Here is a 25602-nt window from a genome sequence, read left to right as displayed (position 1 = left end):
TAGACCATTATATGAAATCGGAATTCAACAATACAATAGCACCTTTTATCTGTTTTTTAGTAGTATAGCTCTAGTTCCTTTTAATAGTGACAATGACTTTATTGGGGATATATAAAACCCTTATTAAAATACCGATTGTCTTGGGGATGTTAATACTTGGTCTTAAGTTTATATATCATATATTAACTGAAAGAAGTGAGGGATGTTAGATGGTAATGAATCCCACCTGTTAAAGAGTGAGTTATTTAATTGTTTGACCATTAAATAAGGTAGAAAAATAAATAGAACAGAAGTACATGATAGGAAATAAAATACAAAGCACAGTGGAAGAGCCTGCAACTTTTAACCTTAGAGGTACTTAAAGGTTTCTTCTATGTCATAAAGACAGTCTCAATGTTTGCAAGAGTGTGAAAAAACCAACAGTATAATAGTTTTCAAGATGTGCAATACTTAGGAGTAAGTGCAGAGGAATTCCTAATTTACTTATCTAACAGCAAGTTTTATACATTGAAAGAATGATAAATATCAAAGCCAATAAATGCCTAAGAATAGAAGGAAGGAAGGAAAGAAGGAAGGAAGGAAATGGGGTGGGGGGGAGGATGAAGGAAACAGAAAAGCTAATTTAAATGGTTCCATTTGTAAATTTTCATGCTTCAGTTTTGCTTAGGAAGCAATGTGTGTGCTAGTGTGTATGTGTATGCATGTGTGTGCACACAAATTTGTATTCACATATATGTGCCTTTGTGATGTAAAATATGTTTTTCATAATTCCTAATTTTGACTATATAAGAAAACCTCTATTTTTAATATATTTGTGTTTAAATGTACACAAAGCAGATATTTTTGTTTTAAATATGTGTCATTGTAAATATTTTTTTATTTGAGACTTTTTTATTTTCTTTTCCTTCTTTCCATCTCTTCTCTTTCATTCTGTCTCCCCTTGCAATTAGTGAGTGGATCCTTATTTTCCCTCCTCTCTACACTCCATGTTCCACAACACTATTTAAAAACAAGTGTGCCATCTAACTGAAAGTATGTGAAATATTGTTTTATATTTTGCTCTAGTTTGAGATGTCAATCTTTTAAAATTTTTATCTCAATAATAAGCCATTTTGAGTGTGCACTAGCAAGATATATATTTTATTTGTATATTTTATATTCAATTATATTGATTGTTTCTATATAAACTGTAGGACTTTCTAAAAATAAACTTTAAATAATGGAATATAAAAATATATGTACAGAAAATTTATTATTATTGTTTTCATACCAATAACATAATGTTTGTTGGGTCAGCACAATCTCAATATGAAAACCACTGTACAGGTCAGCCTCAAATTTTAATTTCTTCAGAATAATCAGGATTATTTTTTAAAAGATTTTTCTTTATTGTTGAAAGTATTACAGATGTCCAGGATTCTTCTTATTTAGATTAAGTTGATAGGCTGATATTCTATAGAGAAAAATGAAATATTTCAGGTAAATACAAGTTTGTTTGTTTTTTAGCATTTTAGGTAAATATTTCTAAGGTATAATTCACATTGACTAAATATTCAAATATCTGTATAGTTTAATAAATTTTGGCAAATAGAGACTTGTAACATTTTAATTAAGGTATAGAACAAATCTGTCACCTTAAAAAGATTTGTCATTTCTCTTTGCTGTCAATCTTCACTTCACCACCATTTAAATAAAAGAAACCTAAAGAACTTAATAATTGTGGTTATGTTTTTCTGAATCAGAAAAATTTTCATTTGCCTAATGCAAATAATCAATCCAGGACAGAGGCATTCCAGACTCCCACATAAGGGAACATAAACAAAAGCATAGGACTGAAGCAGAAAAAGAGTGTGGCTTCAAGACCATACTCTTGAAGTTAAATAAAGTAAAAAAAAAAAAAAATAAAGAGAAAAATATGTCTTAGGTTGTGGGAGAATGAGGACATCATATAGATGTGGCGTACACTGATGTTAGTTATAGAAGAAGTATGATCTAGATGAAAAAGATGGAAATAAACTCTATTCCTTGATGTTCTGTAGGCAGAAGAAATGGAGATAGAAAATAGCACAGTCGTGAAAGAATTCATCCTTCTTGGTCTGACCCAGTCTCAAAATATTCAGCTACTGATCTTTGTGCTAGTTTTAATTTTCTACCTCATCATCCTCCCTGGAAATTTCCTCATCATTCTCACCATCAGATCAGACCCTGGCCTCACAGCGCCCCTCTACTTCTTTCTGGGCAACTTGGCGTTCCTGGATGCATCCTACTCCTTCATTGTGGCGCCCAGGATGCTGGTGGACTTCCTCTCTGAGAAGAAGGTAATCTCCTACAGGGACTGCATCACTCAGCTCTTTTTCTTGCACTTCCTTGGAGGAGGGGAAGGGTTACTCCTTGTTGTGATGGCCTTTGACCGCTACATAGCCATCTGCCGTCCTTTACACTATTCAACTGTCATGAACCCCAGAGCCTGCTATGCCTTGCTGTTGGCTCTGTGGCTAGGAGGCTTTGTCCACTCCATCATTCAGGTGGCCCTCATCCTCCGCTTGCCCTTCTGTGGCCCAAACCAGCTGGATAACTTCTTCTGTGATGTGCCGCAGGTCATCAAGCTGGCCTGCACAGACACCTTTGTGGTGGAGCTCCTGATGGTCTTCAACAGTGGCCTGCTCACCCTCCTGTGCTTCCTGGGCCTTTTGTCTTCCTATGCAGTCATCATCTATCGTGTACATCGGTCGTCCTCTGAGGGGAAGAACAAAGCCCTGTCCACTTGTACTACTCATGTCATTATTATACTTATCATGTTTGGACCTGCCATCTTCATCTATACTCGCCCCTTTAGGGCCTTACCAGTGGATAAGGTGGTTTCCTTTTTCCATACAGTGATCATTCCTTTGTTGAATCCTGTAATTTATACCTTTCGCAACCAGGAAGTGAAATCTGCCATGTGGAGGTTATTGAGTCAGTATGTGGTCTGCTGAATGGATTGTATAATAAGTCAAAACAGGGGAAGTTGGGTGTACATTATTTATTCATTTAATAAATATATTTTTTGCATTGATTCCCTCCCATTTGTCAGCTATTATTGTAGGCAATGAGGGAGAGTTATGTGTAACAAGAGAAAAAACTTGATATCTTTGAAGACTATAAAAGAAACACCAGAGTGGTAGATGTATAAAGGATGATAGAGGAGTTAAATTTTATCTGACTAGAAAGATCAAGTCACAAAGGTCTTTTAGGCTAAGATAAGAAGTTTTATTCTGTTTTAATTGCAGTAAGAGTTCATCTTAATGTTTTAAGCAAGGAAGTCACTCATTCACAATTGTCTTTTCTATGGTTTAGATTGAGCAACATCAGATTCTGGGCAGAGATCAATAAGCTGCAAAACATTAGTAAGAGCAAAATATTATTTTCAGACCTATATATGTTTCTTTCTATATATATTTTCCTCCCCTCTGCTCAAATTTAGTAGAGGAATAAGATACAATGATTATTGATTTTATGGAAAAATATTATGACATTGATTTCATTAATTTTTTAGAGCTTCAGGATTATTACTAGTGGGTTTTTACAAATACTCCCTGGTTGTTAAAACGTGCCCTTAATTTCACTCTGCTTATGATAGTGATAGTTAATTAGTATTACAGATTATATTGGAGATTACATAAATCAAACCAGTTATTTTTAATACAATGGAGTTTAATGCAGGATATTAGGTATATAGAAATTGTTTTAAGAGGTGGAAAATCACGCTCTACGCTGGGCATCCAGACATAATTGCCAAAAAATACACATAACTGCCAATAAAACTAAGCTGCCCTGCGATCTATACCTACAATAGTTAGGAGACTGGGAAAACAAGAAGCCACTTTGGTAGCTCCTGTCTGAAGAAAGATATCGCTTAACTGTGGTCTGGGATCAAGAGAATGATATGCCTTTCATGTTATTGCCTTTTTCCAATTAATTTTTTTTCTAAATTTAAGCTTTACATGAAAACATTTGATATGAACCCTAGATACAAAAGTTCTAGAAGAATGTGTTTATACGTTCACAGCTTCTTTGGAAAACTACACAAGGCAAAAAATAGTGGTAAATATAGGGTTATAGATTTATAATCTTTTTTTGTTTTTCTTTATTGATTAAGGTATTACATATTGTGTCCTTATCCCCCATTGCCCACCCCCTCCCTCCACTTATGCCCTCATCCCCCTGGTGTGTGTGTCCATTGATAGATTTATAATCTTATAGATGAGAAAGTTCAGTGAAGTATAATATAAAAATAGAAAATAAAAACTAAAAAGTTACATTTGACATGGTAAAAAACATATGTGTAAGCAAAGGTAAAAAAGTGATGAAATTCTGCCCACCACATATGGATGTGTGGATTAATATCTGCACAATTATAGAGGTTTGCATGGAAATGGAATTGAATGTTCCTTTCCTACCACAGGATGGTACAAGGAGGCATCCATACATAAAAATTAAAATTAAAAACCCCATTAACTAAGGAAATTAAAATAAATGATAAAAAGTTAATTCACTTAATGCTTCATAAGTGAATATGAAGTAGATACATGCTCAGAAGGAAATATGGGCAATTAAAACTAATAATGAATTAATGAAGAAAAAATGAAAAGGTTTATAAATATAAAAATAAAAATAATTTTATTCTCAAAAACCAACCATGAGAATAAAGATCACTGATTCTGGTAAGTCTGTAGAAGAATGTTGCTCATGTATTAGCAACAATAAGAAAAGTACAAAATTGCCCTAGCTGGTTTGGCTCAGTGGATAGAGCATCAGCCTGTGGACTGAAGGGTCCCAGGTTTGATCCCGGTGAAGGGCACATGCCTGGGTTGCAGGCTTGATCCCCTGTAGGGTGTGTGCAGGAGGCAGCCAGTCAATGATTCTCATTATTGATTTTTCTATCTCTCTCTCCCTCCTCCCTTCCTCTCTGAATTTAATAAAAGTGTTTTTTTTTAAAGAGAAGTACAAAATCAAAATTGTACTTTTCTATAAGTCTATCAAAGAGTGAATGAAGCAAGGAAGCCTTATTGTCTTGAGCTCCATAGAGAGACAAGGCCTGTATAGAGGAACAGAGATCCATGGCAGCTTCCATATCAGTGGCAAAGTATCTAGTCTGGATATTGGCAGATGGAAAAGTGATCCTGCCATAGACTGAGATATTTTTTAGGAATGAGAAAAAACAAGCTTAATTTTAATGACACATAGAATTTAGCCAGATTAGAATCTTAAAAATTTTCAAACACAAGAATAAATAGCTCACTTATAAATTCCTGACCCCTGATATCTTTATCAGTGATTTTCTCAGTAAAGGGGTAGTATAGGAAGAAATAAAACCCAGAGGGAATTTGCACATTCTTAGACATTACTGTAGTGCTTCAATGTTGATGTCTACAGAGTTGAATCCTAAGGGAAACAAAATTATCTAAATTGTGACTGAAATCCCTCCCAGCTGCAAATATTGACAAGATCAAAGATATTAGTTCCTTGGTAGTACTTGGCATATGTTGAAGATAAAACTAATATGAGCTAAATTCAATATAATTAAGATGATTCCAAGCCTCAGGTCAATTAGACTTTGAAGGAAATCTAATGATTAGATTAGCATTTTAATTTCAGGACAGAGGAAGGGTATTAAACTATGTGAAAAACTAAGCAAAATAAATATAATTCTTCATCTTCCACTAAATTATTGTGTGAAGAATATAATTAAAAAGAATTAGAAGCTATGCAAAGAAAATAAAACAGGGAAGACTATCTCATCCTATCTAACAAAAGAGTAATATGCAAATTGACCATCACTCCAACACACTAGATGGCTGCCCCCATGTGGTCAAAGATGGCTGCCCCCATGTAGACATAAGATGGTTGCCATAAGATGGCCAGCAGGGCAGAGCAGTTGTGGGAGATCAAGCCAGCAGGGGAGGGAAGTTGGGAGGGACCAGGTTGGCAAGGGAGGGCAGTTGGGATGGTGGTCCAGGCCTGCAGGGGAGGGCAGTTGGGGGGAACAGGCCTGCAGGGGAGGGTAGTTGGGGGCGACCAGGTCTACAGGGGAGTGCATTTGGAGGGGACCAGGCCTGCAGGGGAGGGAAATTGGGGGCAAAATAGGGCTGGCAGGGGAGCAGTTAGGTGTCGATCAGGCTGGCAGGGGCGTGGTTTGGGGGTGATCAGGCTAGCAGGCAGAAGCAGTTAGGGGCAATCAGACAGGCAGGCAGAAGCGGTTAGAGGCAATCAGACAGGCAGGCAGGCGAGTGGTTGAGAGCCAGCAGTCCTGGATTGTGAGAGGGATGCCCTACTGTAGGATCGGGCCTAAACAGGCCGTCAAACATTCCTTGAGGGGTCCCAGATTGAGAGGGTGCAGGCTGGGCTGAGGGACACACACACACACACACACACACACACACACACACACACATACCCCGTGCATGAATTTTGTGCACCGGACCTCTAGTAATTAACAGAAAAATGTTGTAGACAAAGATTATCAGTTGAACCATATAATGGAATTATCAGACAAAGCCTTTTGAAAACTATTATAAATATATATAATATACAAAGAGATGAGGATTTCAGGAGAGAAGTGCAAATCCTAAATATAAATGAATATGGTAGAACTGAAGAGAACAATATTTGAAATCAAAAGAAGTTCCTTAGATTAGTTGAACAGCATTTTGGAGACTACAGATAAAATAACTAATAATTTTGAAGATAAGTTTTTAAAAATAACCCGAAGTGAAAGGCAGAGCAAAAAGATTAAAAAACATGAATAGTATTACCAAATAATTAATAAGAAAATAAGAAGAGGAAAGAAGGTAACAAAGAGAATAACAATATAACTGCCAAGAATTTCACCAAATTTCATAAAAACATCTAGGAAACTGAGGGTAATCCAAGCAATATAAGTATAAACAAGACCATGATTAAGAAAAAACTTTTGAAAGCAGCCATAAGATAAAAAGACAATTAAGAGCTATGGCAATAAGAATGGCGAGTGACTTTTTAAATCAGAGACAATGGAAACCATGTCAATGAAGTTACATTTTAAAAATTATTAAAAACAATCAAACTGTCAAGCTAGAATTCTATATCCAGTGTAAACAAAATTTTAAAAATTACATTAAATAATGAATGGGTTACCAATGAAATCAAGGAAGAAATAAAAAAACTTCCTGGGGGGAGAACCAAGACGGCAGCATAAAGAATTAGAAGCTATTCCAAGAAAATAAAACAGGGAAGACTATCTCTTCCTATCTAACAAAAGAGTAATAAGCAAATTGACCATCACTCCAAACACAAGATGGCTGCCCCCATGTGGTCAAAGATGGCTGCCCCCATGTAGACACAAGATGGTTGCCATAAGATGGCCAGCAGGGAAGGGCAGTTGTGGGTGATGAGGCCAACAGGGGAGGGAAGTTGGGAGGGACCAGGTCGGCAAGGGAGGGCAGTTGGGGGAGGGGCAGGCCTGCAGGGGAGGGCAGTTGGGGGCGACCAGGCTGCCAGGGGATGGCAGTTGGGGGAGACCTTGCCTATACTTGCAGCCTCTCACAACCACATCAAAATTACAACTAATAGGCAGAACAACTACCACCCAGAACCATGAGAAAACTGGCTGAGTGGTAGTTCCACAACTAGAGAGGTGAAAAAAGCACATTGAGACTGGTAAGAGGTGCGGAGGCGTGGAAAGTGCTGGCACCTGGATGTGCTGCTTTTTTAATCGGGAGGGAGATACAAGATCCTGCTTGCTCTGAACTCCAGCTGCGGGCGAGACTCTGGGGGACCCAGACACATACAGGGATAAACTGGACTGTCTGGCATCCGGACAGGAATGTGAGGGCGGCTTTCTCTCAGAGGTGCTTGCAGCAATCATTGTTCCTGCATGGGGGCGTGGGATGCAGAGACCTGGGGACCTCTCTAGTGCAGGGCTGACTGGCAGCCATTGCTGTTTGCTCTGCCCTGGTGATTTCCAGAGACCCCACCCCACCCAGTTTACAACCCCACCCAGGCTGTGTGCATCAGCTTTTGCATATGAATGGCCTGTCCTTTCTCTGCCTAAAACCTGTCAAACTGCAGCTGGGTCAGAGAGCACCAGAGCTTCCAAAAGAAGGCCCAAGTCTCGGCAGCAGCAGCCTGCCTTGCTTCACAGCTGGGCCTTGTCTGGCACTTCCAAACCCCATACAAAGAGGAGGAATCTGCAGATGTCTCTGTAGCTCCTGCTGGATGGCCCCAGACAGTGGCTGACCTTGCACCTCCTTGGAGATCCAAGAGTCAGTATATCCAGTGATCAGTGTGAGACCATACCAGACTACAACTCTTGACATCCATAAGAGACACACTCAAGGGGCAGAATCAGTGAGTACCAAAGCCCCACTGAAGCAAGTCCTGTTCATAAGGGTGTCTCCTGCATAGTAGTTCTTCCATTGTAGACACAGCTGGTCCTCATAGCCAGTTGGTCTGGAGGTAAATTCCTACCAGTGATATCAACAGCAATCAAAGCTTAAATACAACAAGACTGTGCACACAGCCCACAAAGGGATACACCAAGAGTGTCCACCTCAGGTGACTGGGGAGGCTGAGCCACTGGGCCCTATAGGACACCTACCACACAAGTCACTCTATCAACTCAAGGAGACTTAGTAGCTACCCAGTACATAGAAACAAACACAGGGAAGCAGCCAAAATGCGGAGACAAAGAAACAAGCCACAAATGAAAGAAATGGATAAAAGCAAAATACTAGATATAGAGTTCAAAACCACAGTTATAAGGTTACTCAAGAATCTTCTAGAAACCTTCAAGGATATGGAAAAGGATCAATCAGAAATTAAGCATACACTGACTGAAATAAAGAATAATATACAGATATTCAACAGCAGACTAGAGGATCCCAAGAATCAAGTCAAAGATTTGAAATACAAAGAAGCAAAAAACACCCAACTGGAAAAGCAAAAAGAAAAGAGAATCCAAAAATATGAAGATAGTGTAAGGAGCCTCTGGGACAACTTCAAGCATACCAACATCCAAATTATGGACGTGCCAGAAGAAGAGAGAGAGCAAGATATTGAAAAACTATTTGAAGAAATAATGATGGAAAACTCCCCCTACTTGGTGTAAGAAATAGTCTTACAAGTCCAGGAAGCGCAGAGAACCCCAAACAAGAGGAATCCAAAGAGGACCACACCAAGACACATTATAATTAAAATGCCAAGAGCAAAAGACAAAGAGAGCAGCAAGAGAAAAACAGTTAGTTACTACAAGGGAGTACCCATACGACTGTCAGCTGATTTCTCAACAGAATTGATGCAGGCCAAAGAAGTGGCAAGAAATATACAAAGTGATGAATAATCGCTAGAACCTACAAAGATCACTCTACCCAGCAAAGCTATAATTTAGAATTGAAGGTCAGATAAAGAGCTTCACAGATAAGAAAAAGCTAAAGGAGTTCATCACCATCAAACCAGTATTATATGAAATGCTGAAGGATATTCTTTAAGAGAGGAAGAAGAAGAAAAAGGTAAAGATAAAAAATTATGAATAATAAAGTGACAACAAATACACATCTATCAACAAGTGAACCTAAAAATCAAATGAATAAAAAACCTGATGAACAGAACAAACTGGTGAATGTAATAGAATCAGAGGCATGGAAAGGGAGCAGACTGACAATTCTCAGGGAGAAGAGGTTGTGGGGGGTGCGGGAAGAGATTGGACAAAGAGCTTACACCTATGGATGAGGTCAGTGTGTGGGGGGAAAGGCCTGGAGTGAGGTGAGAACTGGGTGGAGAGGAGCTATGAGGGGAAAAAAGAGGAACATCTGTAATAACCTGAACAATAAAGATTAAAAAAAAGAATACAAATTAAAAGAAAAACAACTTCCTGGTAAAAACCAAAAATGAACACATGACAACCCTAAATTTATGGAACACAGCAAAAGCAGCCTGAGAGGGAAGTTCAGAGCAATACAAGCCTACTTCAAGAAATAAGAAAAAGCTCTAATAAACCATCGAACACAACTAAAAAGATTAGATAGAGAACAACAAGAAAAGCCCAGAATAAGTAGAAGGAAGGAAATAATAAAGATCACAGCAAAAATAAGTGACATAGAGATTTAAAAAAAATACAAAAGATCAATGAATCCAAGTGCTGGTTAAAAGAGCTGGTTGAAGGATAAACAAGATTGATGAAACTTTAGCCAGACTCATCAAGAAATGAAGGGAGAGGATCCAAATAAATTAAGTCAGAAATGAAATATGTGAAGAAACAACTGACAACACAGAAATACAAAGGATTGTAAGAAAATATTATGAACTACTGTATACAACAAGCTGAACAACCTGGAAAAAATGGATACGTTTCTAGAAAAAGACAATCTTTCAAAACTCAATTAGGAAGAATCAGAAAACCTGAGTAGGCCAATAACAACTGATGAAATTGAAGCAGTAATTTAAAAACTTTCAGCAAATAAAAGTCATGGGCTGGATGGATTTATAGGAGAATTTTACCAAACCTTCAAAGAACTAACACCTATTCTCCTCAAAATATTCCAAAAAATCCAAGAGGAAGGAATACTTCCAAGCTCTTTTTACAATGCCAACATTATACTAATCTCCAAACCAGATAAAGACACTACAAAGAATGTGAATTACAGGCCAATATCCCCAATGAACATAGATGCTAAAATCCTCAACAAAATATTAGCAAATTGGATCTGGCAATATACTAAAAAGATTATACATCATGACCAAATGGGATTTATTACAGGGATGCAAGGCTGATACAATTCACAGATTAATTAATGTGATACATCACATAAATAAATTGAAAAACAAAAATCACATGATCATATCAATAAATACAGAAAAGGTATTTGACAAAATCCAACAGCCATCCTATATAATAAAAACCTAATATGCTAAGTGTCCGGTCGTCCGGTCCTCCGTTCAACCAATCAAAATATAATAATGTTAATGATATGCTAAGGCCGCTCAACCACTCGCTATGGCTTGCATTGACTACTAGGTGGCAGACAGTCAACCAGTTGCCCAGTCGCTATGATGTGCATGAGCACCAGTGGACAGATGCTCCAACCAGTAGGTTAGCTTGCTGCTGGGTTCTGGCCGATCAGGACTGAGCAAGACAGGCCGGACATACCCTGGAGCCCTCCCACAGTCCCTCCCTGACTGGCCAACCTCCTGCATCTCTCCCCAGCCCTGATTGTGCACCAGTGGGGTCCCTCAACCTGGCCTGAGCCTTCTCACAATCCAGAACCTCTCAGGGGATGTCAGAGAGCCGGTTTCAGCCTGATCCTGCAGGCCAGGCTGAGGGACCCCACGGGTGCACAAGTTCATGTATCAGGCCTCTAGTTTTTTATAAAAGCTCTCAGAAAAGTGGGAATAGAGCGATCATACCTCAAAATAATAAAGGCCATATATGACAAACCTATAACCAACATAATATTCAATGGGCCAAAACTAAAAGCATTCACCCTAAGAACAGGAACAACTCAGGGATATCTGTTTTCACCACTCTTATTCAACATAGTACTGGAAGTCTTATCCACAGCAATCAGACAAGAAGAAAAAATAAAAAGAATTAAATTTGGAAAGGAGGAAGAAAAACTGTCATTATTCACAGATGATGTAATAATGTACATAGAAAATCCTAAAGACTCCACCAAAAAAATTAGATTTAATAAATCAATTTGGCACCATAGCAAAATACAAAATTAATATCCAGAAATGGATGGCATTTTTTACATCAACAATGATCTTTCAGAAAGAGAAACTGAAAAAACAATCCCATTTACCATTGCAACAAAAAAATTAACATATTTAGGAATAAACTTAACCAAGGAGATAAAAAAAAAAACACACCCTATACTCAGAAACCTACAGGACATTGAAAATAAGAGATAGAATATATAAACAAGTGGAAAAATATACTGTGTTCATGGATTGGTAGAATTAACATCATTAAAATGGCCATACTACCCAAAGCAATCTATAGATCTACTATTAAAACACCAATGGCATATTTCACAGATCTAGAACAAACACTCCAAAAATTCATATGGAACCAAAAATGACCCTGGATATCCACAGCAATCTTGAGAGAGAAAAAAGAACAAAGTTGAAGGGATCATAATACTGGATAGTAAACTATACTATGAAGTGCTGTAATCAAAACAGCCTGTACTAGCACAAGAACATGCATATAGATCAATGGAACAGAAAAGATACCCCAGAAATCAACCCAAGCATTTGTGCTCAATTAATATTTGACAATGGAGTAAAGACAGTCTCTTCAATTAATGGTGTTGGGAAGATTGGACTGATTCATGCAAAATAATGAAACTAGACTGCCAAATAACACCATACACTCAAAATGGATAAAAGACATAATGTAAGTGTAGAAACCATAAAAATCATAGAAGAAAACATAGGCAGCACAGTATTATACATCTCACATATCAGACTTTTCACAGATACATCTCCTAGGGCAGTGGTTGGCAAACTCATTAGTCAACAGAGTCAAATATCAACAGTAGATTGAAATTTCTTTCGAGAGCCAAATTTTTTAAACTTAAACTTCTAACGCCACTTCTTCAAAATAGACTCGCCCAGGCTGTGGTATTTTGTGGAAGAGCCACACTCAAGGGGCCAAAGAGCCACATGTGGCTTGCTAGCCGCAGTTTGCCGACCACGGTCCTAGGGCAAGAGAAACAAAGGAAAAATAAACAAATGGGACTACATAACACTAAAAAGCTTCTGCACAGCAAAAGAAACCAGCATCAAATTGAAAGTGGAACCCACTGTATGGGAGAACATATTTGCCAATGACACATCTGATAAGGGATTAATTTCCAAAATGTGTAAATTATTAATACAACTCAACAAAAGAAAGACAAACAGCCCAATCAAAAAATGGTCAGAAGACCTGAATAGGCACTTCTTCAAAGAGGACATACCAATAGCTAAGAGACATATGAAAAAAATGCTCAACCTCACTAATTATCAGGGAGATGCAAATTAAAACAACAATGAGGTACCACCTCACACCTACCAGAATGGCTACCATTAATAAACCAAGAAACAAGTGCAGGTGAGGATGTGGAGAAAAAGGAACCCTAGTACATTGCTGGTGGGAATCCATAGTGGTATAACCACTATGGAAAACTGAATTTTCCTCAAAAAATTAAAAATTGAACTGTCATTTGACCCAGTGCTCCCACTTCTAGGAATATATACTAAGAAGTCTTAAATACCAATCGGAAAGAATGTATGCACTGTTATGTTCATAGGAGCATCCTATCTAATAAAGAGGGAATATGCTAATTGACCATCACTCCATCACAAAGCTGGTAGTGCCCACAGCCAATAAGGAGGGAATATGCTAATTGACTGCCACATCCTCAAAGATGGCAGTGCCCACAGCCACAAGATGGCAGTGCCCAGTCCCCTCAGCCTTCCAGCCGCCCAGGGCTGGCCCAAGGCACAGGCAAGCCTCAGATGGCAGCTGCCCAGCCACCCAGGGCCGCCTGAGGTTTGTGCTGCCAGCAATGGCAGCAGCAGAGGTGTGATGGGGGCGTCACCTTCCCCTGATCACTGGGTCGCCTTCCGCCCCTGAGGGTTCCCAGACTGTGAGAGGGGGCAGGCTGGGCTGAAGGACCCCCCTCCAGTGCATGAATTTTTATGCACTGGGCCTCTAGTTATTTATAATAGCTAAGTTCTGAAAACAGCCTAAGTGCCCATCAGTAGATGAATGGATAAACAAACTGGTACACTTACACCATGAAAAATTATGCAGTTATAAAAAAGAAGGATCTCTTACCCTTTGAGATAACATGGATGGACCTGGAGAGTATTATGAAGCAAAATAAGCCAGTAAGTGAAAAACAAATATCATATGATCTCACTTATATATGGAATCTAATGAACAAAATAAAATGACAAACAAAATAGATCCAGATATATTGAAGGTTGTAGCAGACTGACATATTTCAGAGGGGAGGGGGAGATGAAGGGGAGAAGAGACTAACCAAAGAACTTATATGCATATTAGAGGCCTGGTGCATGGATTTGTGCATCAGTGGGGTCCCTCAGCCTGGCCTGAACCCTCTCATAATCTGGGACCCCTCAGGGGATGTCAGATGCCTGGTGCATGGATTCAGCTGATCCCTGCAGGCCAGGCTGAGGGACCCCACTAGTGCACAAATCCATGCACTGGGCCTCTAGTATAAGATCTTTGGTTAATCTCTTCCCACCCTCCCCCTCCTCCCTTCCCTCTGAGATTCATCAGTCTGTTCCATGTTTCCATGCCTGTGCATTGAGTATCTGCCCCCTGGTGGTCAGTGTGCATCATAGCTATCGGTTGAACAGTTGAACAAATGGTCACTTAGGCTTTTATATATATAGATAGGCATAGCCCATGGACAGACAATATTGTGGGGAAGGCCTGGAGAGGAGGCTAGAGCGGGGTGGAGGTGGGCATTGGTGGGGGGGGGGAAGGAGGACATCTATAATACTTTCGACAATAAAGATACATTTTTTTTAAAAAGTGCAACAGCTATTTTAATATTCATAAAAGCTGAGAGAAAATTCATTGTGAGTAAACTTACACAAAAGTTGTGTTAAAGGAAATTCTTCATTCTGGTGGGAAAATATACCAGATGGAAATCTGATTTTATGGGCAGAAATGAAAAGATATAGAAGTGATAGTAAGTATGTAAATATGGAAAAAAGTCTATCTTTATCTGTATTTATTTACTTATGAAGATAACTTACTGCTTAAATTAAAAATAATAAAGTACCATGAGACATATAACTAATGTGGAAATTAAATATGTGACAATAGCACAAAGGATTTAAAAGAAGATAAAAATTTGTATTTTTGCAAAATACTTATATAAAATACATAATTGTTCATATTTGAGTTTATGTCCACATTGATTTTTGTTTCCTGTTTGTCCCATCTCTTTGTTCCTTTGAATTTCTCTTCCTTTTTTCAAATACTAGTTGAGTTTTTTAATATTCCATTTTCTTTAAGAAGAATTATGCCTTGAAAATCTTCATGAGCATTATTTACAGTCTATCTCCTAAATCTTACACATGCATTACTAACTGGGCCACATTACTTGCTTTTAGGATCAAGATTCAAAAATTAAAATTAATTTTTAAAAATCCATGATGAACAAAATAAATACCATTTTTAAACATTTCATTTCCCAGTGGAAGGAAAACAATATGTTTGCTTTCTTCACATTTAAAAAAATATTTTTAATTTTTTAAAAATATATGTTTATCTATTTTAGAGAGAGGAAGGGAGAGAAATATCAATGATCACAGAGAATCATTGATCAGTTGCCTCCTTCATGCCCTCTACAGAGGATTGAACCTGCAACCTGGGCATGTGCGCTGACTGAGAATCAAACCATGACGTCCTGGTTCATGGGTCAACACTCAACCACTGAGCCACACTGACTGGGCATAAATGCCAAATTTTAAGTAAAGGCAGGATCAGTAATAGTGTCATGCTGAGCCATGTTGGAACCTGAGGCAAAAGGAAAAATCTGCCATGTTGATGTCTTCATTTAAAAAATGTGACATTGGGTTTATAATTTTTACATTAAATCTTATTTTTTAAATATTGCATTAAATATTATTTATTTTGATTTTTAAAGTTTCTGTTACTCTGGTAAATTTTGCACTTGAGACAAGTACCTTACTTTTCTCACCCTCATTCTGGCCTTGTTGGAGATTTTATATATATATCCTTTCATCATTCTGCTGCATTTTTTCTCTTTTTGAATTATATTATAAGATATAAATCAACTTTTTCTTAACCTCCTACTTACTCTTGAGCTAATATACATGCTTCCAAATAGTGTTCTATTATCTCATTCACTGATAGGATTCTGGTGTCAGAATTCAGAATTAACCCAGTTGACACTAGGTAACACATTTTAAAATATCCATCCTATATAATGTCCTGTTATATTCCCTTGTCTAATTTAGTTGACATTCTAATAACTCCCTTTGGAGATATTCAGTATGGTAGTTGTAGTCTCAATTCTCCAAAGCACTTTCTCCACTGCATCCTAAAGAGGTAAAGGAGATTTCAAAATCTAAGTTCCCCTCTGTGAGAATAAATATTTATGAACAATGACAAGAATGGTCAGTTACTGTTTCATCAGGATGGGAGTATGGCTATCTTGTGAGAATTATATAAAACTTCTAGAGACTCGAATTTTCAGAAGCAGACTTGAAACAAGAAGGAGAAGACAATAGAAAAGGATTGCAACTTTTCTACAGGCTGTATTGAAATGCAATGGAATAGAGGTGAGAGTTTCAGGAGTTATAGCCAGAGGCTGAGTAGTGAGGCATTCTCAACTCCCCTTCCCCCGTAGATCTCTGTCTGCTATTGATTGCTTAGTATTACTTTAACGGTGGTCAAAACTCCCATTCTATTACCACAATTAAGTAAAATTATCAATAGGCTTCAGAGAGTTGATGTCTGGTGTTAACACCAAGGAGCATACAGATACTGACATGTTTTATTTTCTTTGTAAAGTACAGATGAAAGAGAGGAAGGTGCAGATAGCGTAGGCTAAAGGCTCCAGAGAAAAATTTAACAGATTTTATAGTTTTGCAGATTAGCCCAGATCTCTGAATTTTCACTCAATATGTTTGTGTTTCTTCTATTGTCTATGGTTCTATTATTGATCAACATAGGACTTTGGCAGTTAGAGAGAAAGTTGTGAAACTGAGAAAAGCTTTATGGACAAACAGCTGGGTGCATTAGTAATTTTACATCAATGCTTTAATGCATTGCCACAATTTCTTCTATTAATGCAGCTACCATTACCAAAGGTTTACTGTAAAGACATTGAGAAAAGATCTAGTGGCAAATCTTTCCATTCAATAGAGCTGCTTCTTATTTATTTATTTATTTACTTGTTTTTTTTAATTTACTTATTTTTAAAATTTATTTTTTCAATAATAGTTGGAATACAATATTAGTTTCATGTGTGCAACATAGGGGTTAGACATTTATATAAATTATGAAGTGATCACCTGGTAAGTCTAGTACCCATCTGACACCATACATAATTATTACAATACTATTGACTATATTCACTATGCTGTAACTTTACATCCCTGTGACTATTTTTTTTTATAACTGGCAAGTTGTACTTCTTAATTTTTTTAATCTTTTTCACCCATCCCCTTAAGCCCCCTTCCATCTAGAAATTATCAGTTTGTTCTCTGTATTTATGAGTTTGTTTCTGCTTTGTTTGTTAACTTATATTGTTTTTTAGACTCAACATATAAGTGAAATCATATAGTATACATCTTTATATATTTGACTTATTTCACTTAACATAATAACCTCTAGGTCCATCCATGTTGTTATAAAAAGCAAATTTCTTTGTTGTTTTTTAATAACGAAGTATATACTTTGTATATATTTACCACTTCTTTATCCATTTGTTTATCAATGCACACTTAGGTTGCTTCCATATCTTGGCTATTGTAAATAAATGCTGCAATGCACATAGGGATGCATATAACTTTTTAAATTATTGTTTTTGATATCTTTAGACCAAGAAGTGGAATTTCTGGGTCATATGGTAGTTCAATTTTTAATTTTTTGAGGTGCCTCCATACTATTCTTCATAGTGGCTGCACCAATTTACAATTCCATTAATAAGACACAAGGGTTCTCTTTTCTCCATATCCCCATGAACACTTATTTGTTGATTGATAATAGTCTTTCTGACAGGTATGAGGTGATATCTCATTGTGGTTTTGATTTGCATTTCCCTGATGATTAGTGATGTTGAGCATCTTTTCTTATTTCTGTTGGCCATCTTTATATCTTCTTTGGAGATATGTGTCTAATAGAGCTACCTCTTAACAGCTAAATATTTTCAGGTTTGGTTTTGGTTGAAGCATACTTGAATGAATTACTTATTATTACCATTGTCACCTCATTTGATCCTTATCTATCACCCCTATCAAATAGAGTCAACACATTATTTATTTGATAGATGAAAACTCAGACTTTTAAAAGGTAAGTGACTTTTCTAGGGTCATAAAGTTAATGAATTGCTGAGCCAAGGCATTAGGATCAGATAAAATGATCCCAAACCAAGGTTATTTCTAACATTGCTATAAAAGCTAGCATTTGAAGGAAATTCAGAGGTAATTTACTCTAACCATACCATTTTATTGATGTGGGAATTTCCTGGCTCAAGACCTATACATTTGCTCAGGGCTTTATATGTCTTTCATCAGCATCAGTGTAAATTAAATATTTGATGATATTATTCAACCTTATCAAGGTTTTTAAGTATATATAAAACTTGTTAATTTATACTTAAATAATTTACAAGCTTCAATCAACATGCTAATAGACATTATACTCAAATTTTTGGAAAACTTGTTATATATATTCATTTCATTAAAATGATACTGAAATTGACTTTTCATATGAAAATGCTAAACTATTGAAGTGTACTTAAAATGTGTGTGAAGGGTATGGTATGTGAATTACAATACAGATGCTACCAAAAAAATAATAAGCTAGACTCTAAATACAGTAGTTAAGTCCAAAAACAAATTTTAAAAAAAGGAAAAAGATCATCTCATTTTATGAGTTTCACTTATATGCAGGAAAAATACCATTCAAGAGAAAATGGTTAGTATTGAAGAATGAATTATACATTTTTATTTTATACACCAAATGTTTAGAATGGAAGATGGTGGGAAGCACACATATTGCTCATTCTTGCTTGAAAGCAACCAAGAGTAAAGTTTGTTTTGTTTATGTTTTTAGATATGATGACAAGATAGGCATGGGATATAATTGAGTAGCAATGAACATGAGGATAAGTGGAAAGAGTGATAAACTTTTCACTAGGGAGAGGGAAGAGAGAATGATAGAGCTAGATTTAAAGAAAACAAAACAAATAGAGAAAGAAAATTAGAGGACTATAAGAGACAATAAACAAACAGGAAAAATATAACCAAACAAACAGAAAAATAAATTAGTAAAATATAGGCTTATTGATGAGTGAAAGGGAAGAGAAAGAGAAAAGAAGAGGAAAAATTAGAAAGGACGCATGAGGAAATGTTTCAAAGAAATGGAGAAATGTAGTCCTTAGGTCTCTTCTAAACACCTGGTTCCAGGAGCTGATCTGACCACTGTTTGTACCCCAGGCATGCACAGTGGTGCCTGCAAATGTTTTTGTCTCCATCCTAAGACTGAGGAGAGCCCATCTCCCTCACCTTCTATCCCTCTACTCTACCATTATTGCCGGAGTCAGATGAATCTCTGAATTAGCTTAAATGGCAAAGAAAATTAGAGATATAGTAGCAAGAATTTTGATTTCTGATTCAGCCTTTTCTGACAACACTTTTCCCACTAATTTGGTCAAAATTGTATATTTTATTCTGAAGAGGGTTGTAATTTGTCAACTTTTTTAAAGAAACATTTTATTTTACCTAGAAAAATTCTGTCTATGTCAACCACCATTTTAGAATCACAGGTACAAAAGGTACATAGATGAGCATAGGAGATGGAAAGAAAATGGATCAAGTATGTTAGGTAGTATGGAATCCCATTGGTTAGATAGGAGTGGAAAAACAAGTGAAAGGGAGAAGGGAAGAGCCTATAACCTTCAATTGCAAAGCCCTTCAAAAATCCTCTGATGTCTTAGAGATATTATTAAACACAAACCCATCATGAAATACCGCTCTGAGTGAGCTTGTAGAATTCACAAGAAGAGGGTTCTTGACTAACGTTTCTTAGTGTATTTTTATATGCAGACTAGAGGCTTGATGTACAAAGATTTGTGCAAGAATAGGCCTTCCACCCTAACCGGTTTGGCTCAGTGGATAGAGCATCGGCCTGCAGACTCAAGAGTTCCAAGTTCAATTCCGGTCAAGGGCATGTACCTTGGTTGCAGGCACATCCCCAGTAGGGGAGTGTGCAGGAGGCAGCTGATGGATGTTTCTCTCTCATTGATGTTTCTAACTCTCTATCCCTCTCCCTTCCTCTTTGTAAAAAATCAATAAAAAATATATTAAAAAAAGAAAAGAAAAGAAAGAATAGGCCTTCCTGCCCCTGTCCGCCAACACCCAGGACCCCGCTGCTTCGCTCCGGCCGCTGCCACCACCATCTGGGACCCAGGCTGCTTTGCTCCTGCCACTGCCAGGCATCTGGGACCCAGGCTGCTTCATTCTGGCCACCACTGCCACCCACCAGGACCTGGGTTGTTTCGCTCTGGCCACCACCGTCACCCACCGGGGGTGGCCACTTGGAGCACGCCCCCACCCCTGGTGTGTGTCTGCTGGGGCTGGGGACTACATGCTGTTCCCTCCCGCCCATCTGCCTGCGCAGCTCCTCCTGAGCCGGTCATGACGTCTTAAGGCATCCCAGCTAATTTTCACATTACCTCTGTTTATATTCAGATAATGGAACGAATCTTGAGACAAATGGCTGCCTCAATGGAGAAAAGAAGTAAGCAGAGAAGCTAATTGGAGAGCCTACAAAATATTTTTTTAATTAAAATGTTGTGTAGGGTTCATTTCTCCCCTCTCTCTGGTGTGTGTGTGTGCTTGTGTGGGCACTCATGTAGTATTTGTATTCATATCTGTTGATATGTTGAGGTATGACTGTCATAAGTTCCTCTGGTTGCTAGTAGTATTACATGGAAACATATATAAACCACTCTATTCAGAACTAGGGATAGTTAATGTAGATACTTTTAATGTTTCCTAAAAGATGTAACTTTAACAATACATGTACAGACTTACTGTTTTTTTTTTCTTTTCTTTTTAAAATTAATTTTCTCTTCTTTCTCGCTCTCAGCCTTCTCTTTTTCTTTATTTTCTAAATACTGATTCAGTAACATTTTCTGTCAAAGATTTCCCTCCTCTTTGCACCCCATGTTCCACAGAACTTACTTAAAACAACTGCACTATTTAGTTAAATAGTATGGGGAACATTGGTATGCATTATATTGTATTTTTTGCAGATTATCAATTTGCAAACTTTAAGAACATTTCATACCTATAACAAAAAAATATTTTGAGTATGTACCTAAAATATATGCATATTTACTTATAAAGCATATATATATACCATTATAACTAATAGACACTGAGAGGCCAGATTATTATGATCTCTGAACGCATAATAATTTGGCCACTCAGTGTATATCCTATATAATAAAAGGCTAATATGCAAATTGTCCCCTCAACCAGGAGTTCAACCAGCAGGCAGGCCAGCCAACCACCCATGTCCCCTCTTCCTAGCCAGGCTGGCCGGACCCCATCCATGCACGAATTCATGCACCAGACCTCTAATATACATATATATAATATATATATAGTATATATACACTGAGTGGCCATATTATTATGTGTTCAGAGATCATTAATAATCTGGCCACTCAGTATATATTATAAATGTTTAAAAAGAATAAAATTAAAATGCACTGATATGCATATATGTGATTAACTATATACATGTAATAAATATTTATAAAATACTATTTTCTTTCCACCAATCAATAGATAATCATGTGGCCCTTCTGGAATTAGCTCCCAGCACTAAACAGACTGAGCCTTAAATGTGAATTTTTCTCCACAATAACTAGTGTTCTATTTCTTAGACATGGTTCAACTTCTAATTCTAAGCTCTGTAAAGGAGTGATTTTAGACTAGAAATATTATTTTTAGTTATTCAAATACACAAAAATCATCAATTAATAAAGCTGTGTAAATAATTTTTTATTTGTTTAAACTCAATAGTAAACACCTGCATTCTTCCAATACTTGTCAATATAATGAAAAATATCTCATTCTAAACTTAAATAATGTAACCACAGCCATCTTAGTTTTCTTTTCTTTGAAAGGAATGTATTAGACTATAGGTTCTTTATGGTTACTTCCACTTCTTTAATGCTATAATTTTTATGATTAGAGATAATAAATTTAATATTTTTATACTGGAAAATTTTGTCTTATACTATATTGTTTGTTGAAAGACTCTCCCTTGGGTACCATACTGAGACTCAGAGAAAGAAGATTTGGACTACAGAATAACTGAGATTCAGATAGTGACTATTAAGCTGCATGAACAAGTTATGAAATGGCTACACAGTGGTACTTAACCAGGGATACAGCTAGGTTACTACCTCTAAATTAGGTGAAAACTAGAGTTATTGTTGGGATCCTGATGATCAGTTTGGAGTTAGGGTAATGCAATGATACCAGAGGAAGGGCAATAAGAGTATTACTAAGAGAACACAGAGAGCAAAGCAAAGAGTTAGCTGGCAGAAATTTGGAATTCAGAGGAACTGAGCAGAGGAAATACTTAGTAAAAATTTTGAGTTAATGAATGAGGGTTGTAATTCCAAGAAACCAGCTAAGCCTCAAGCACAGTACAACCACAAAAGAGAAAAGAACTTGATAATTGGAGTTATGTTATATATCAATCAGAAGCTTCTCATATTAACTAAAAAAGGTAGGAATCACAAGGTTTAGAATGCCAGACTCTTAAAGTGGAGAGCAGTTCTATGGAAGCCCATGGGTGAATGGCAATAAGAGTCTGGCTTTAAGAATAGCATTTTTATTTGCTTTCTTGCTTTAAGTCTGGAAGAAGGAAAGGTTCAGAATTTACCCAGGATATTGGAGAGGGTTGAAACATGTTGTTTTTAATTGAAGCAACAGATATGTAAAATGTTTTACTGGAAAAAAACTAAAGTCTATGGAAGAAATAATCATAATAATAAATTCTGCTTCTTGATGTACTGCAGGCAGAAGAGATGGCAAGTGAGAATAGCACAATGATAACTGAATTCATCCTCCTTGGTCTGACCCAGTCTCAAAATATTCAGCTACTGGTCTTTGTGCTAGTTTTAATTTTCTACCTCATCATCCTGCCTGGAAATTTCCTCATCATTCTCACCATCAGATCAGACCCTGGCCTCACAGCGCCCCTCTACTTCTTTCTGGGCAACTTGGCATTCCTGGATGCATCCTACTCCTTCATTGTGGCGCCCAGGATGCTGGTGGACTTCCTCTCTGAGAAGAAGGTAATCTCCTACAGGGGCTGCATCACTCAGCTCTTTTTCTTGCACTTCCTTGGAGGAGGGGAAGGGTTACTCCTTGTTGTGATGGCCTTTGACCGCTACATAGCCATCTGCCGTCCTTTACACTATTCAACTGTCATGAACCCCAGAGCCTGCTATGCCTTGCTGTTGGCTCTGTGGCTAGGAGGCTTTGTCCACTCCATCATTCAGGTGGCCCTCATCCTCCGCTTGCCCTTCTGTGGCCCAAACCAGCTGGATAACTTCTTCTGTGATGTGCCGCAGGTCATCAAGCTGGCCTGCACAGACATCTTTGTGGTGGAACTCCTGATGGTCTTCAACAGTGGCCTGCTCACCCTCCTGTGCTTCCTGGGCCTTCTGGCCTCATATGCAGTCATCATCTGTAGTGTACTAGTACATGGGTCCTCCTCTGAGGGGAAGAACAAGGCCCTGTCCACATGCACCACCCATATCATTGTTATATTTCTAATGTTTGGGCCTGCCATTTTTATCTACACTCGCCCCTTCAGAGCCTTCCCAGTTGACAAAGTGGTTTCTCTCTTCCACACTGTGATCTTCCCTTTGTTGAATCCTGTGATTTATACTCTTCGCAATCAGGAAATAAAAGCTTCCATGAGGAGGTTGCTTAATTGGCACTTAGCCTGATAAAAGGGAGGAAGGGAAGAATATGAAAATCAAGACTGGAGAATTTTGTCTGAAATTAATGTATACATTCCCCAAATACTTCATTTATTGAGCATCTCCCATTGTCAGAACTATTCTAGGCACTGGGAGAAAGAGTTATTTTTATTAATTTTTCTTGGGGGGGGGGGAGAGAAAGAGTTATTAATGAGACAAGTAAAGTTACTGATCTCTTAAAGTTACCTCTGGTGAAAGTAGACAGCCATTAAGATAGAAAATAAATAGCATGGTTTCAGGAAGGATAGTGTCCTAAAAAATTTAAAAAGCAATGATAGATAGAGAGTGTGGAGTGGGAGGGAGTAATCAGTTTACTTCCAGTTTATCAAGACAGGTCTTCTTTTTTTAAAAAATTTCTTTATTGATTAAGGTATCACATATTTGTCCTCATTCCCCCCATTCCCATCCCAAAACCCTCCCATGCATGCCCCCACACCCCTGTTGTCTGTGACCACTGGTTAGGCTCATATGCATGCACACAAGTCCTTTTGGTTGATCTCTCCCCCTTATCCCCACCCTCCCCTACCTTCCCTCTGAGGTCCGACAGTCTGATCTATGCTTCCTTGTCTCCGGGTCTGTTCTTGTTCATCAGTCTATGTTGTTCATCATTTCCCCTAGAAGAGTGAGATCATGTGCTACTAGAAATACACTTATAAGAATCGAAAATGAGACAAGCAATAATGGTTATGCTGAAAGGCAAATGAATCAGTCTGTAGTGAGTTTCTTTCTGGGCCAACAGTTCTTTTGAGTCCCAATTTCAATGTCAAACAGTTCCTTATGTGTACATGTCAGCAATGATATTTCAGTTCTGGATGGTGGACAAATGGTGGTAATGCAGGTCCGACCCTCTCTCGTTTGGTCCTGGGCAACCTGCAGTGACGCACAGCTGCTGACTGCTAGTATGGCAAGGCGTCGTCAGCATTTTCCATCTCTGGACTGTTTCTCTTCTGTCTTCATGGCTGGAGTAGTCCTGTCAATTCCTTTCTGTTGCAGGAATCCACATGGTCTCGGAGTTGTTTTTTGAAAATATACAAACATATTCTCGACCAAAAGTTAATAAAGGAATCTTTTCTATAAATTTGACTAGCGATCCTTTTTCATTTTTTGCCCAAATGATTTTCCTTTGGCTTGTTTTGACACCATGTATGTTTTACCTGGCTGTCTTGCTGTTAGCATTACAAATGAAAGTTAATTTTCTAAAGTAAAAATTTTCTATATGTAATTAACTTACAGGATATTTTTCCTTACATGATATTCTTCTACTATCCCCCTTTTTTGATTTAAATATTAGGAGGCTTTTGGAAATTTTATAATGTAGTCTTGATAGCTTTTAAATTTTACTTTTTTGCACTAAAATATGACTGCTTTAGGTTCATTACATGTTATGCAATTTTACCATAAGATGAACTACCAATAAAAATTTTAGTTAACACTTTAGGAACAGCTTTTTGTCCAGTACAATTAATTTTTCTAGAATATTTGCTTATTTCAATTAGCCAATTTAAATTAGCCTGAAAACTTGACTACTATTTTACTGTCAAATTAAATACTCTAACAACAATCTTATTTTACCCTGTAGATACTAGTGGAAAGGATTATTTGCCTTCTTGAGTAGGTCCTGAGCATTCCTGGTGCTAGGCTGGATTTAGATATCAAAAACCCACTTCCCCACACCATGGGTACAAGACAACTCAAACAAGTCTTGTTGCAGTGAGAGGGCAGCTGCTGTCGGCCTAGTCTCTGTCTGTTACCTGGGTCCCGATTTGAGCTGGGCATGGGAAGCTAAGCAGCC

At 37.6% G+C, this 25602-nt stretch overlaps 2 protein-coding genes across 2 annotated transcripts; both read left to right on the top strand.

Moving 5' to 3' along the window:
* The first annotated feature begins 2048 nt into the window (after positions 1 to 2048).
* LOC103303492 (olfactory receptor 4N4C) lies at positions 2049 to 2975 on the top strand. The gene has a single exon (XM_008160490.3). It carries the CDS (start codon positions 2049 to 2051, stop codon positions 2973 to 2975), a length of 927 nt encoding a protein of 308 aa, XP_008158712.2.
* A 19872-nt stretch (positions 2976 to 22847) lies between these two features.
* On the top strand, positions 22848 to 23777 carry LOC103303490 (olfactory receptor 4N2). Its single transcript, XM_008160489.3, has one exon. The coding sequence runs from the start codon at positions 22848 to 22850 to the stop codon at positions 23775 to 23777; it is 930 nt and encodes a 309-aa protein (XP_008158711.2).
* Positions 23778 to 25602: the final 1825 nt, after the last annotated feature.

Source organism: Eptesicus fuscus, chromosome 5, assembly GCF_027574615.1.
Source record: "Eptesicus fuscus isolate TK198812 chromosome 5, DD_ASM_mEF_20220401, whole genome shotgun sequence".
Taxonomy (NCBI): domain Eukaryota; kingdom Metazoa; phylum Chordata; class Mammalia; order Chiroptera; family Vespertilionidae; genus Eptesicus; species Eptesicus fuscus.
The sequence above is the reverse complement of the archived record's forward strand: the minus strand, read 5'-3'. Positions and strand labels throughout refer to the sequence as shown.

What these genes read in the sequence shown, in the direction of transcription:
- LOC103303492 (XM_008160490.3), top strand. Translation starts at nt 2,049, where the DNA reads ATGGAGATAGAAAATAGCACAGTCGTGAAAGAATTCATCCTTCTTGGT.
- LOC103303490 (XM_008160489.3), top strand. Translation starts at nt 22,848, where the DNA reads ATGGCAAGTGAGAATAGCACAATGATAACTGAATTCATCCTCCTTGGT.